This window comes from Argopecten irradians, chromosome 9 (genome assembly GCF_041381155.1).
Source record: "Argopecten irradians isolate NY chromosome 9, Ai_NY, whole genome shotgun sequence".
Classification (NCBI taxonomy): domain Eukaryota; kingdom Metazoa; phylum Mollusca; class Bivalvia; order Pectinida; family Pectinidae; genus Argopecten; species Argopecten irradians.
The window spans coordinates 1,886,587-1,901,342 of record NC_091142.1 but is presented as its reverse complement, the minus strand read 5'-3'; the positions used below and the strand labels follow the sequence as shown (position 1 = coordinate 1,901,342).

At 35.5% G+C, this 14,756-nt stretch overlaps 2 protein-coding genes across 2 annotated transcripts; one reads left to right on the top strand and one right to left on the bottom strand.

The window, feature by feature from the left end:
• Window position 1: 1 nt before the first annotated feature.
• LOC138331070 (sigma intracellular receptor 2-like) lies at window positions 2–4,598 on the top strand. The gene is made up of 3 exons (XM_069278527.1): window positions 2–251; window positions 1,828–1,972; window positions 4,282–4,598. Exons 1-3 carry the CDS (start codon window positions 141–143, stop codon window positions 4,530–4,532), a joined length of 507 nt encoding a protein of 168 aa, XP_069134628.1. The 5' UTR covers window positions 2–140; the 3' UTR covers window positions 4,533–4,598.
• A 906-nt stretch (window positions 4,599–5,504) lies between these two features.
• On the bottom strand, window positions 5,505–6,386 carry LOC138331108 (uncharacterized). Its single transcript, XM_069278569.1, has one exon. It carries the CDS (start codon window positions 6,384–6,386, stop codon window positions 5,505–5,507), a length of 882 nt encoding a protein of 293 aa, XP_069134670.1.
• Between the last annotated feature and the right edge of the window lie 8,370 nt (window positions 6,387–14,756).

Genomic DNA, 14,756 nt, shown 5'->3' with positions numbered 1-14,756 from the left:
TCACATGGATATATATAGAAACCATAAGAAATTGCCTATTATAAACCTCAAAATTTGCAGCAATGTAACATACCAGTCTACTCGGTCTAGCCAATCAAAAGAGATGCGAATCATATTGTTTACACTCAACGATATACACTATGGCGAGACCATTGGACTTGCTTTTCCTCCTTTATTTCGCTAGCCATATTCCGATCACGATTTCCGTCGACTCACAAGCATTGCTTCCTCATTGGTTCTATCCTAAAAAGGTATCTGATTACATGTCATAACTTTAATTTGATATGATCTAGTCATTATTGTAACTTTATAGATTATTACCTGCAATGCTACATGTACATTATATACTGTATCATGCATGTATTTATTGTATGATTATGAGTCCAGTGTAGAGGACCTCAATCCTGTACTGGAAAATAAACTTAACTTAACTTAATATTGAAATTAATGTAAGAATAATTTGGACCTTGGTGTTTAAATGCACATTAGATAACAGAGGCGGTAAACCGACATCTGACGACGACAAGTTGGAGGGCGCTAAAACATTGTGTCCAGATACGACAAAGCAACTCATAATTTTAACATCTGAACAAGTATAATAGGCACATTGTCTGCATAAATTAAATCATGTTTATATATCTGTTGCGGGACTGGACTGGGTCGATCATCGTTGACAAGTTACATGTAGCTTAGTCCGCTAAACCTGCCTATATTATTAGGCTTTTTTTTTTTTTTTTTTTTGCCTAATATATAGTCAGCTCGCGGTACCTCTTAAAAATGTGAAATCGTAGGCCAGATTTGGCCTACGCTACGTCAGCGGCATATTTCTAATATATCGTCCATGCAATGCCGGGAAAACGTACACATACCTTTATATTGGGATCTTATGTACTCCTTTGCCCCCATGTTACATCCCATTTATGAAATTCAACAACTGTGTACAATGAAATACTTCCGAGACCCTTCTATTTCACACATTTGTAATGGCCGCCGTATACACATTTAGTAGAGCAAACGGCAGCCAATCAACTTCGCTTCCGGTTTTATTTTTAAATATACACGTGTAGTTGAAAGATAAACAAAATTCTACCGTGTATATGCTACATGTATATGCAACGTGAATATCGCGAAAGTTATGCGGTACCAGCAATAGTCGTGTTCAATTTGAATATTTGACAACATGTCGTGTATGTCGACCATGATTTTACTTTAAAAACTCTAACTGGCTAGCATTTTGTTTATCTTTCAACTACACGTGGTTTTTTAAAAAAAAACCGGAAGCGAAGTTGATTGGCTGCCGTTTGCTCTACTAAATGTGTATACGGCGGCCATTACAAATGTGTGAAATAGAAGGGTCTCGGAAGTATTTCATTGTACACAGTTGTTTAATTTCATAAATGGGATGTAACATGGGGCAAAGGAGTACATAAGATCCCAATATAAAGGTATGTGTACGTTTTTCCGGCATTGCATGGACGATATATTAGAAATATGCCGCTGACGTAGCGTAGGCCAAATCTGGCCTACGATTTCACATTTTTAAGAGGTACCGCGAGCTGACTATATATTAGGCAAAAAAAAAAAATTAAAAAAAAAGCCTAATAATATAGGCAGGTTTAGCGGACTACATGTAGCTCAGCGGTACCTAGAGCATTCAGCTAGTGTTCCGAGGTCCCAGGTTCAAATCCCGGTCTGGTCGTTACATTTTCTCCTTTCCTGTTACAAAAGTGGCACCCAAGACTTCATATATATAACCATAACATAAATACTGTATTACAATATTTGTGCTATGGATATATTAATGTATGTGTCTGTGTTTGTTGACAGTTACTTGATTTGATGACATGGTACTGTTCAGAGTTCAAGGATCCCATGATGGCCAACCCTCCCACCTGGTTTAAAACGTTCGTCATTTCAGAACTAACATTTCAGTTTCCATTCTTCTTTGTTGCCACCTACGCTTTTTGGAAAGGTTGGTACAATGTACATACTTTGTGAATAGTTCATCTCAAAAACAAAACTCTCAAAAAGTGAATCTTAGTGGGGCATTATTAGAATTGTTACACTGTACATACTTTGTGAATATAAGTTGGGGCATTATTATAATGGTTACACTGTACATACTTTGTGAATATAAGTTGGGGCATTATTAGAATTGTTACATTGTACAATGGTTACACTGTACATACTTTGTGAATATAAGTTGGGGCATTATTATAATGGTTACACTGTACATACTTTGTGAATATAAGTTGGGGCATTATTAGAATTGTTACACTGTACATACTTTGTGAATATAAGTTGGGGCATTATTATAATGGTTACACTGTACATACTTTGTGAATATAAGTTGGGGCATTATTATAATGGTTACACTGTACATACTTTGTGAATATAAGTTGGGGCATTATTAGAATTGTTACACTGTACATACTTTGTGAATATAAGTTGGGGCATTATTAGAATTGTTGTACACTTGTGATGTACATACTTTGTGAATATAAGTTGGGGCATTATTAGAATGTTACACTGTACATACTTTGTGAATATAAGTTGGGGCATTATTAGAATTGTAACACTGTACATACTTTGTGAATATAAGTTGGGGCATTATTAGAATTGTTACACTGTACATACTTTGTGAATATAAGTTGGGGCATTATTAGAATTGTTACACTGTACATACTTTGTGAATATAAGTTGGGGCATTATTAGAATTGTAACACTGTACATACTTTGTGAATATAAGTTGGGGCATTATTAGAATTGTTACACTGTACATACTTTGTGAATATAAGTTGGGGCATTATTAGAATTGTTACACTGTACATACTTTGTGAATATAAGTTGGGGCATTATTATAATGGTTACACTGTACATACTTTGTGAATATAAGTTGGGGCATTATTAGAATTGTTACACTGTACATACTTTGTGAATATAAGTTGGGGCATTATTATAATGGTTACACTGTACATACTTTGTGAATATAAGTTGGGGCATTATTAGAATTGTAACACTGTACATACTTTGTGAATATAAGTTGGGGCATTATTATAATGTACACTGTACATACTTTGTGAATATAAGTTGGGGCATTATTAAATGTTACACTGTACATACTTTGTGAATATAAGTTGGGGCATTATTAGAATTGTTACACTGTACATACTTTGTGAATATAAGTTGGGGCATTATTAGAATTGTTACACTGTACATACTTTGTGAATATAAGTTGGGGCATTATTGTAATGGTTACACTGTACATACTTTGTGAATATAAGTTGGGGCCATTATTATAATGGTTACACTGTACATACTTTGTGAATATAAGTTGGGGCATTATTATAATGGTTACACTGTACATACTTTGTGAATATAAGTTGGGGCATTATTAGAATGGTTACACTGTACATACTTTGTGAATATAAGTTGGGGCATTATTATAATGGTTACACTGTACATACTTTGTGAATATAAGTTGGGGCATTATTAGAATTGTAACACTGTACATACTTTGTGAATATAAGTTGGGGCATTATTAGAATTGTTACACTGTACATACTTTGTGAATATAAGTTGGGGCATTATTAGAATTGTTACACTGTACATACTTTGTGAATATAAATTGGGGCATTATTATAATGGTTACACTGTACATACTTTGTGAATATAAGTTGGGGCATTATTAGAATTGTAACACTGTACATACTTACATACTTTGTGAATATAAGTTGGGGCATTATTAGAATTGTTACACTGTACATACTTTGTGAATATAAGTTGGGGCATTATTAGAATTGTTACACTGTACATACTTTGTGAATATAAGTTGGGGCATTATTATAATTGTTACAAAGATGAGTGAGATTCTCTTTTAAAAACTATCAGAAACCAATATCATTACAATACATTTCTGTGTAACAAAACTTAAATGCACAATTGTTTGCATATTTTGCCAAATTGCAAAATTTTACGAATTGGTCCCTATGTGTCGTAGTGGAGCACTGCCTCCAAAAATCACTCAGGCACAGTTTTCTGTACTTTTTTGGGATCAGTCTTAAGAACAATATGCACAACTAGGGTCCGGGAGGATTTCAGGGAGATCCCTTTAGTACTTTTCGAGAGATAACAAACTTCAATGGTCAAAATAGATATTTTCTCTTTCAGTTTGAATAGGTATGTTTTAACAATTTTAGGTGGAAAAAAAATGAATACCACCATATTTCCATCTCGAATTTCACCGAGAAAGATATACCCATGTGTCTATTTCTGTTCTAGGTGTAAAGAACTGCCAATGGATCCGCATTCCTTTGATCGTCTATTCCTCGCATGTTGCCACGACAACAATAGCTATATGCTATCACGTGCTGATGAACGATTTCAGCGGCAGTCATCCCCCCGGGCCGGTGACACCCCGGGAACGACAGACATTGTTTCTGGTTTATTTCCCCTATCTCCTGGTGCCTATCCTGTTATTGCTGGATGCGCTATTTAGTCCAGTTTACAGGGACAAACTGAAATCCAGTTGATTTTTTGTAATTTACCTGCAGAGTAAATACATTTGTATTTTTATAACAATAAATCAATCAATAATGTTTTATTATAGCATCGCCAAATATACAATATATAATCATATCCTATACATTCAGATTTGTAAAAGATGCCCAGCTTATGTGACACTTATAAAGTGAAAATTTAACCATTAACATTATAAAAATGAGATATTCTACCAGAATACGTCGTGTCCATCAACTCTTAGGCTATTGTATAACATTATAAAAAAGGATATACTCTACTACAACACGTCGTGTCCATCAACTCGCAGGCCATTGTATAACATTATAAAATGAGATATTCTACTACAATACGTCGTGTCCATCAACTATCAGGCCATTGTACAACATTATAAAAATGAGATATGCTACTACAATACGTGTCCATCAACTCTCGGGCCATTGTATTACATTATAAAAATGAGATATTCTACTACAATACGTCGTGTCCATCAACTCTCAGACCTTTGTACAACATTATAAAAATGAGATATTCTACTATAATACATTGTGTCCATCAACTCTCAGGCCATTGTATAACATTATATAAATGAGATATTCTACTACAATACGTGTCCATCAACTCTCGGGCCATTGTATAACATTATAAAAATAAGATATTCTACTACAATACGTCGTGTCCATCAACTCTCAGACCTTTGTACAACATTATAAAAATGAGATATTCTACTATAATACATTGTGTCCATCAACTCTCGGGCCATTGTATAACATTATAAAAATGAGATATTTTACTACTATACATTGTGTCCATCAACTCTCAGGCCATTGTATAACATTATATAAATGAGATATTCTACCATACCTTAAATACATCAGAGACAGATGACTCCAATGCTGGCCGGTTCCCTCATCATGTGGGTCCTCCTTCCTTAGACGTTTCGGCGCTTTCCACGACGTCCTCCAGAGGTGCGCCGGCTGGGTTGATCAGGCCAAACCAGGGACCGGTCGGCTATCGCATCTGCTTGATGTTATTGCGGGTAGTTGTCTAATTTCTGCCTGTTCATCGCCACGAGCAGCGATGTCTGTCCTTCTGCTATTCGTCACCTTGTGTCTAGCACTGTTGCTGGTGACCAATCCACTTCTCCCTGTTAATCCAGATCCAACTGGAAGAAACTTCTGCCTGCTAACTGCTGATATCAGGTCCCTCCGGTCTGCTCCGGTTACCCCTAATAGACGTAGGGCTCTCCATAATGATTGGCCGGGGAAACCCCTACATCCGACCTCTATCGGTAAGCACCATGTCTTCCATCCTCGATGTTGGCATTCTTCCACCAGCTGCTGGTATTTCTGCTGCTTCCGTTCGTCGGCCTCCTCCATCCTGTCTTCCCATGGTACTGTTAGTTCCACCAAGACTACTTGCTTAGAGCTGCGGGACCATAACACAACATCGGGGCGGAGTGGTGTTGAAGCCACCTCTGCTGGGAAACCCATCCTCTGCTGGATGTCTGCCCTCATTTCCCAGTCTCTTGCTGTTGCGAGTATCATACCAGCCTCTACGCGTCCTGTAGCCAGGGTTTCCGACTTCACAAATGTGACAAACTTTGGCCCTTTCGATATCATCCGCTTTTTCCTCCTTGCACGGTCTAGACTTGCTGCTACCTCCTTGAGGACCTGGTCGTGGCGCCATGTGTATCTTCCATCTGAAAGTGCCACCTGGCATGATGTGAGGACATGTGCCAGGTTAGCTGGTTTCCTGCAAAGTACACACTCAGCGTTGTCCTTGATTCCCCAGGTGAATAGGTGGGTTGAGCTTGGCAGTAAATCGTAGGTTGACTTCAGCAGGAAGCTAATTCTGTGACCTTCCATCTTCCAGATATCATTTCAAGATACTTTCCTCTGCCTCACTCCCTTCCAGTGAGTCCAGCTGCCCTGCTGTCTCATGCTCACTGCCTAGCCTCCTCATCCATCGATCTAATCTCTGCCTTGGCCATGTCCCTACGTGTCCGCTGGTTTGCACTTCCCCACCTTGGTTTTGTGATGGTCCCCAGGCCAAGACGCCCTCAGCAATACGTCGTGTCCATCAACTCTCAGGCCATTGTATAACATTATAAAAATGAGATATTCTACTACAATACGTCGTGTCCATCAACTCTCAGGCCATTGTATTACATTATAAAAATGAGATATTCTACTACAATACGTCGTGTCCATCAACTCTCGGGCCATTGTATAACATTATAAAAATGAGATATTCTACTACAATACGTCGTGTCCATCAACTCTCAGGCCATTGTATAACATTATAAAAATGAGATATTCTACTACAATACGTCGTGTCCATCAACTCCCATGCCATTGTATAACATTATTAACAATTCTACCACAATACGTCGTGACTATCAACTCTCAGGCCATTGTATAACATTATAAAAATGAGATATTCTACTACAATACGTCGTGTCCATCAACTCTCAGGCCATTGTATTACATTATTAAAAAAATGAGATATTCTACTACAAAAAGTCGTGTCCATCAACTCCCATGCCATTGTATAACATTATTAACAATTCTACCACAATACGTCGTGTCCATCAACTCTCAGGTCATTGTATAACATATAAAATGAGATATTCTACTACAATACGTCGTGTCCATCAACTCTCAGGCCATTGTATAACATTATAAAAATGAGATATTCTACTACAATACGTCGTGTCCATCAACTCTCAGGCCATTGTATAACATTATAAAAATGATATTCTACCAGAATACGTCGTGTTCATCAACTCTCAGGCCATTGTATAACATTATATAAACGAGATATTCTACTACAATACGTCATGTCCATCAACTCTCGGGCCATTTTATAACATTATAAAAATGAGATATTCTACTACAATACGTCGTGTCCATCAACTCTCAGGCCATTGTACAACATTATAAAAATGAGATATTCTACTACAATACATTGTGTCCATCAACTCTCAGGCCATTGTATAACATTATATAAATGAGATATTCTACCAGAATACGTCGTGTCCATCAACTCTCAGGCCATTGTATAACATTATAAAAATGATATTCTACCAGAATACGTCGTGTCCATCAACTCTCAGGCCATTGTATAACATTATAAAAAAATGAGATATTCTACTACAATACGTCGTGTCCATCAACTCTCAGGCCATTGTATAACATTATAAAAATGAGATATTCTACCACAATACGTCGTGTCCATCAACTCTCAGGCCATTGTATAACATTATAAAAATGAGATATTCTACTACAATACGTCGTGTCCATCAACTCTCAGGCCATTGTATTACATTATTAAAAAAATGAGATATTCTACTACAATACGTCGTGTCCATCAACTCTCGGCCATTGTATAACATTATAAAAATGAGATATTCTACTACAATACGTCGTGTCCATCAACTCTCAGGCCATTGTATAACATTATAAAAATGAGATATTCTACAATACGTCGTGTCCATCAACTCTCAGGCCATTGTATAACATTATATAAATGAGATATTCTACTACAATACGTCGTGTCCATCAACTCTCAGGCCATTGTATAACATTATTAAAAAAATGAGATATTCTACTACAATACGTCGTGTCCATCAACTCTCAGGCCATTGTATAACATTATAAAAATGATATATTCTACTACAATACGTCGTGTCCATCAACTCTCAGGCCATTGTATAACATTATAAAAATGAGATATTCTACTACAATACGTCGTGTCCATCAACTCTCAGGCCATTGTATAACATTATAAAAATGAGATATTCTACTACAATACGTCGTGTCCATCAACTCTCAGGCCATTGTATAACATTATTAAAATGAGATATTCTACTACAATACGTCGTGTCCATCAACTCTCAGGCCATTGTATAACATTATAAAAATGAGATATTCTACTACAATACGTCGTGTCCATCAACTCTCAGGCCATTGTATAACATTATAAAAATGAGATATTCTACTACAATACGTCGTGTCCATCAACTCTCAGGCCATTGTATAACATTATAAAAATGATATTCTACCAGAATACGTCGTGTTCATCAACTCTCAGGCCATTGTATAACATTATAAAAATGAGATATTCTACTACAATACGTCGTGTCCATCAACTCTCAGGCCATTGTATAACATTATAAAATGAGATATTCTACTACAATACGTCGTGTCCATCAACTCTCGGGCCATTGTATAACATTATAAAAATGAGATATTCTACTACAATACGTCGTGTCCATCAACTCTCAGGCCATTGTATAACATTATAAAAATGAGATATTCTACCAGAATACGTCGTGTCCATCAACTCTCAGGCCATTGTATAACATTATAAAAATGATATATTCTACTACAATACGTCGTGTCCATCAACTCTCAGGCCATTGTATAACATTATAAAAATGAGATATTCTACTACAATACGTCGTGTCCATCAACTCTCAGGCCATTGTATAACATTATAAAAATGAGATATTCTACTACAATACGTCGTGTCCATCAACTCTCAGGCCATTGTATAACATTATAAAAAAATGAGATATTCTACTACAATACGTCGTGTCCATCAACTCTCAGGCCATGTATTACATTATTAAAAAAATGAGATATTCTACTACAATACGTCGTGTCCATCAACTCTCGGGCCATTGTATAACATTATAAAAATGAGATATTCTACTACAATACGTCGTGTCCATCAACTCTCAGGCCATTGTACAACATTATAAAAATGATATATTCTACTACAATACGTCGTGTCCATCAACTCTCAGGCCATTGTATAACATTATAAAAATGAGATATTCTACCACAATACGTCGTGTCCATCAACTCTCAGGCCATTGTATAACATTATAAAAATGAGATATTCTACTACAATACGTCGTGTCCATCAACTCTCAGGTCATTGTATAACATTATAAAAATGAGATATTCTACCAGAATACGTCGTGTCCATCAACTCTCAGACCTTTGTATAACATTATAAAAATGAGATATTCTACTACAATACATTGTGTCCATCAACTCTCAGGCCATTGTATAACATTATAAAAATGATATTCTACCAGAATACGTCGTGTTCATCAACTCTCAGGCCATTGTATAACATTATAAAATGATATATTCTACTACAATACGTCGTGTCCATCAACTCTCAGGCCATTGTATAACATTATATAAATGAGATATTCTACTACAATACGTCGTGTCCATCAACTCTCGGGCCATTGTATAACATTATAAAAATGAGATATTCTACTACAATACGTCGTGTCCATCAACTCTCGGGCCATTGTATAACATTATAAAAATGATATTCTACCAGAATACGTCGTGTCAATCAACTCTCAGGCCATTGTATAACATTATAAAAATGAGATATTCTACTACAATAAATTGTGTCCATCAACTCTCAGGCCATTGTATAACATTATATAAACGAGATATTCTACTACAATACGTCGTGTCCATCAACTCTCGGGCCATTGTATAACATTATAAAAATGAGATATTCTACTACAATACGTCGTGTCCATCAACTCTCAGGCCATTGTATAACATTATAAAAATGAGATATTCTACTACAATACGTCGTGTCCATCAACTCTCAGGCCATTGTATAACATTATAAAAATGATATTCTACCACAATACGTCGTGTCCATCAACTCTCAGGCCATTGTATAACATTATAAAAATGAGATATTCTACTACAATACGTCGTGTCCATCAACTCTCAGGCCATTGTATAACATTATAAAAATGAGATATTCTACTACAATACGTCGTGTCCATCAACTCTCAGGCCATTGTATAACATTATTAAAATGAGATCTTCTACTACAATACGTCGTGTCCATCAACTCTCAGGCCATTGTATAACATTATAAAAATGAGATATTCTACTACAATACGTCGTGTTCATCAACTCTCAGGCCATTGTATAACATTATAAAAATGATATATTCTACTACAATACGTCGTGTCCATCAACTCTCAGGCCATTGTATAACATTATATAAATGAGATATTCTACTACAATACGTCGTGTCCATCAACTCTCGGGCCATTGTATAACATTATAAAAATGAGATATTCTACTACAATACGTCGTGTCCATCAACTCTCAGGCCATTGTATAACATTATAAAAATGAGATATTCTACCAGAATACGTCGTGTCCATCAACTCTCAGGCCATTGTATAACATTATAAAATGAGATATTCTACTACAATACGTCGTGTCCATCAACTCTCAGGCCATTGTATAACATTATAAAAATGAGATATTCTACTACAATACGTCGTGTCCATCAACTCTCAGGCCATTGTATAACATTATAAAAAAATGAGATATTCTACTACAATACGTCGTGTCCATCAACTCTCAGGCCATTGTATAACATTATAAAAATGAGATATTCTACCACAATACGTCGTGTCCATCAACTCTCAGGCCATTGTATAACATTATAAAAATGAGATATTCTACTACAATACGTCGTGTCCATCAACGCTCAGGCCATGTATTACATTATTAAAAAAATGAGATATTCTACTACAATACGTCGTGTCCATCAACTCCCATGCCATTGTATAACATTATTAACAATTCTACCACAATACGTCGTGTCCATCAACTCTCAGGCCATTGTATAACATTATAAAATGAGATATTCTACTACAATACGTCGTGTCCATCAACTCTCAGGCCATTGTATAACATTATAAAAATGAGATATTCTACTACAATACGTCGTGTCCATCAACTCTCAGGCCATTGTATAACATTATAAAAATGATATTCTACCAGAATACGTCGTGTCCATCAACTCTCAGGCCATTGTATAACATTATAAAAATGAGATATTCTACTACAATACGTCGTGTCCATCAACTCTCAGGCCATTGTATAACATTATAAAAATGAGATATTCTACTACAATACGTCGTGTCCATCAACTCTCAGGCCATTGTATAACATTATAAAAATGAGATATTCTACTACAATACGTTGTGTCCATCAACTCTCAGGCCATTGTATAACATTATATAAATGAGATATTCTACCAGAATACGTCGTGTTCATCAACTCTCAGGCCATTGTATAACATTATAAAAATGATATTCTACCAGAATACGTCGTGTTCATCAACTCTCAGGCCATTGTATAACATTATAAAAATGAGATATTCTACTACAATACGTCGTGTCCATCAACTCTCAGGCCATTGTATAACATTATAAAAATGAGATATTCTACCAGAATACGTCGTGTCCATCAACTCTCAGGCCATTGTATAACATTATTAAAAAAAATGATATATTCTACTACAATACGTCGTGTCCATCAACTCTCAGGCCATTGTATAACATTATAAAAATGAGATATTCTACTACAATACGTCGTGTCCATCAACTCTCAGGCCATTGTATTACATTATAAAAAAATGAGATATTCTACTACAATACGTCGTGTCCATCAACTCTCAGGCCATTGTATAACATTATAAAATGAGATATTCTACTACAATACGTCGTGTCCATCAACTCTCAGGCCATTGTATAACATTATAAAATGAGATATTCTACCAGAATACGTCGTGTCCATCAACTCTCAGGCCATGTATTACATTATTAAAAAAAATGAGATATTCTACTACAATACGTCGTGTCCATCAACTCTCAGGCCATTGTATAACATTATAAAAATGAGATATTCTACCAGAATACGTCGTGTCCATCAACTCTCAGGCCATTCTATAGCATTATAAAATGATATATTTCTACTACAATACGTTGTGTTCATCAAATTTCAGACCATTGTATAACATTATAAAATGATATATTCTACTACAATACGTCGTGTCCATCAACTCTCAGGCCATTGTATAACATTATAAAAATGAGATATTCTACTACAATACGTCGTGTCCATCAACTCTCAGGCCATTGTATAACATTATAAAAATGAGATATTCTACTACAATACGTCGTGTCCATCAACTCTCAGGCCATTGTATAACATTATATAAATGAGATATTCTACTACAATACGTCGTGTCCATCAACTCTCAGGCCATTGTATAACATTATAAAAATGAGATATTCTACCAGAATACGTCGTGTCCATCAACTCTCAGGCCATTGTATAACATTATAAAAATGAGATATTCTACTACAATACGTCGTGTCCATCAACTCTCAGGCCATTGTATAACATTATAAAACTGAGATATTTACATCAACTCTCAGGCCATTGTATAACATTATAAAAATGAGATATTCTACTACAATACGTCGTGTCCATCAACTCTCAGGCCATTGTATAACATTATAAAAATGAGATATTCTACTACAATACATTGTGTCCATCAACTCTCAGGCCATTGTATAACATTATATAAATGAGATATTCTACCAGAATACGTCGTGTCCATCAACTCTCAGGCCATTGCATAACATTATAAAAATGATATATTCTACTACAATACGTCGTGTCCATCAACTCTCAGGCCATTGTATAACATTATAAAAATGAGATATTCTACCAGAATACGTCGTGTCCATCAACTCTCAGGCCATTGTATAACATTATAAAATGATATATTCTACTACAATACGTCGTGTCCATCAACTCTCAGGCCATTGTATAACATTATATAAATGAGATATTCTACTACAATACGTCGTGTCCATCAACGCTCCGGCCATGTATTACATTATTAAAAAAATGAGATATTCTACTACAATACGTCGTGTCCATCAACTCTCAGGCCATTGTATAACATTATAAAAAAGATATTTCTACTACAATACGTCGTGTCCATCAACTCTCAGGCCATTGTATAACATTATAAAATGATATATTCTACTACAATACGTCGTGTCCATCAACTCTCAGGCCATTGTATAACATTATAAAAATGAGATATTCTACTACAATACGTCGTGTCCATCAACTCTCAGGCCATTGTATAACATTATAAAAATGAGATATTCTACTACAATACGTCGTGTCCATCAACTCTCAGGCCATTGTATAACATTATAAAAATGAGATATTCTACTACAATACGTCGTGTCCATCAACTCTCAGGCCATTGTATAACATTATAAAAATGAGATATTCTACTACAATACATTGTGTCCATCAACTCTCAGGCCATTGTATAACATTATAAAAATGATATTCTACCAGAATACGTCGTGTTCATCAACTCTCAGGCCATTGTATAACATTATAAAATGATATATTCTACTACAATACGTCGTGTCCATCAACTCTCAGGCCATTGTATAACATTATAAAAATGAGATATTCTACTACAATACGTCGTGTCCATCAACTCTCAGGCCATTGTATAACATTATAAAAAAATGAGATATTCTACTACAATACGTCGTGTCCATCAACTCTCAGGCCATTGTATAACATTATAAAAATGATATTCTACTAGAATACGTCGTGTCCATCAACTCTCAGGCCATTGTATAACATTATAAAAATGAGATATTCTACTACAATAAATTGTGTCCATCAACTGTCAGGCCATTGTATAACATTATATAAAATGAGATATTCTACTACAATACGTCGTGTCCATCAACTCTCAGGCCATTGTATAACATTATAAAAATGAGATATTCTACTACAATACGTCGTGTCCATCAACTCTCAGGCCATTGTATAACATTATAAAAATGAGATATTCTACTACAATACGTCGTGTCCATCAACTCTCAGGCCATTGTATAACATTATAAAAATGAGATATTCTACTACAATACGTCGTGTCCATCAACTCTCAGGCCATTGTATAACATTATAAAAATGAGATATTCTACTACAATACGTCGTGTCCATCAACTCTCAGGCCATTGTATAACATTATAAAAATGAGATATTCTACTACAATACGTCGTGTCCATCAACTCTCGGGCCATTGTATAACATTATAAAAATGAGATATTCTACTACAATACGTCGTGTCCATCAACTCTCAGGCCATTGTATAACATTATAAAAATGAGATATTCTACTACAATACGTCGTGTCCATCAACTCTCAGGCCATTGTATAACATTATAAAAATGAGATATTCTACTACAATACGTCGTGTCCATCAACTCTCAGGCCATTGTATAACATTATAAAATGAGATATTCTACTAGAATACGTCGTGTCCATCAACTC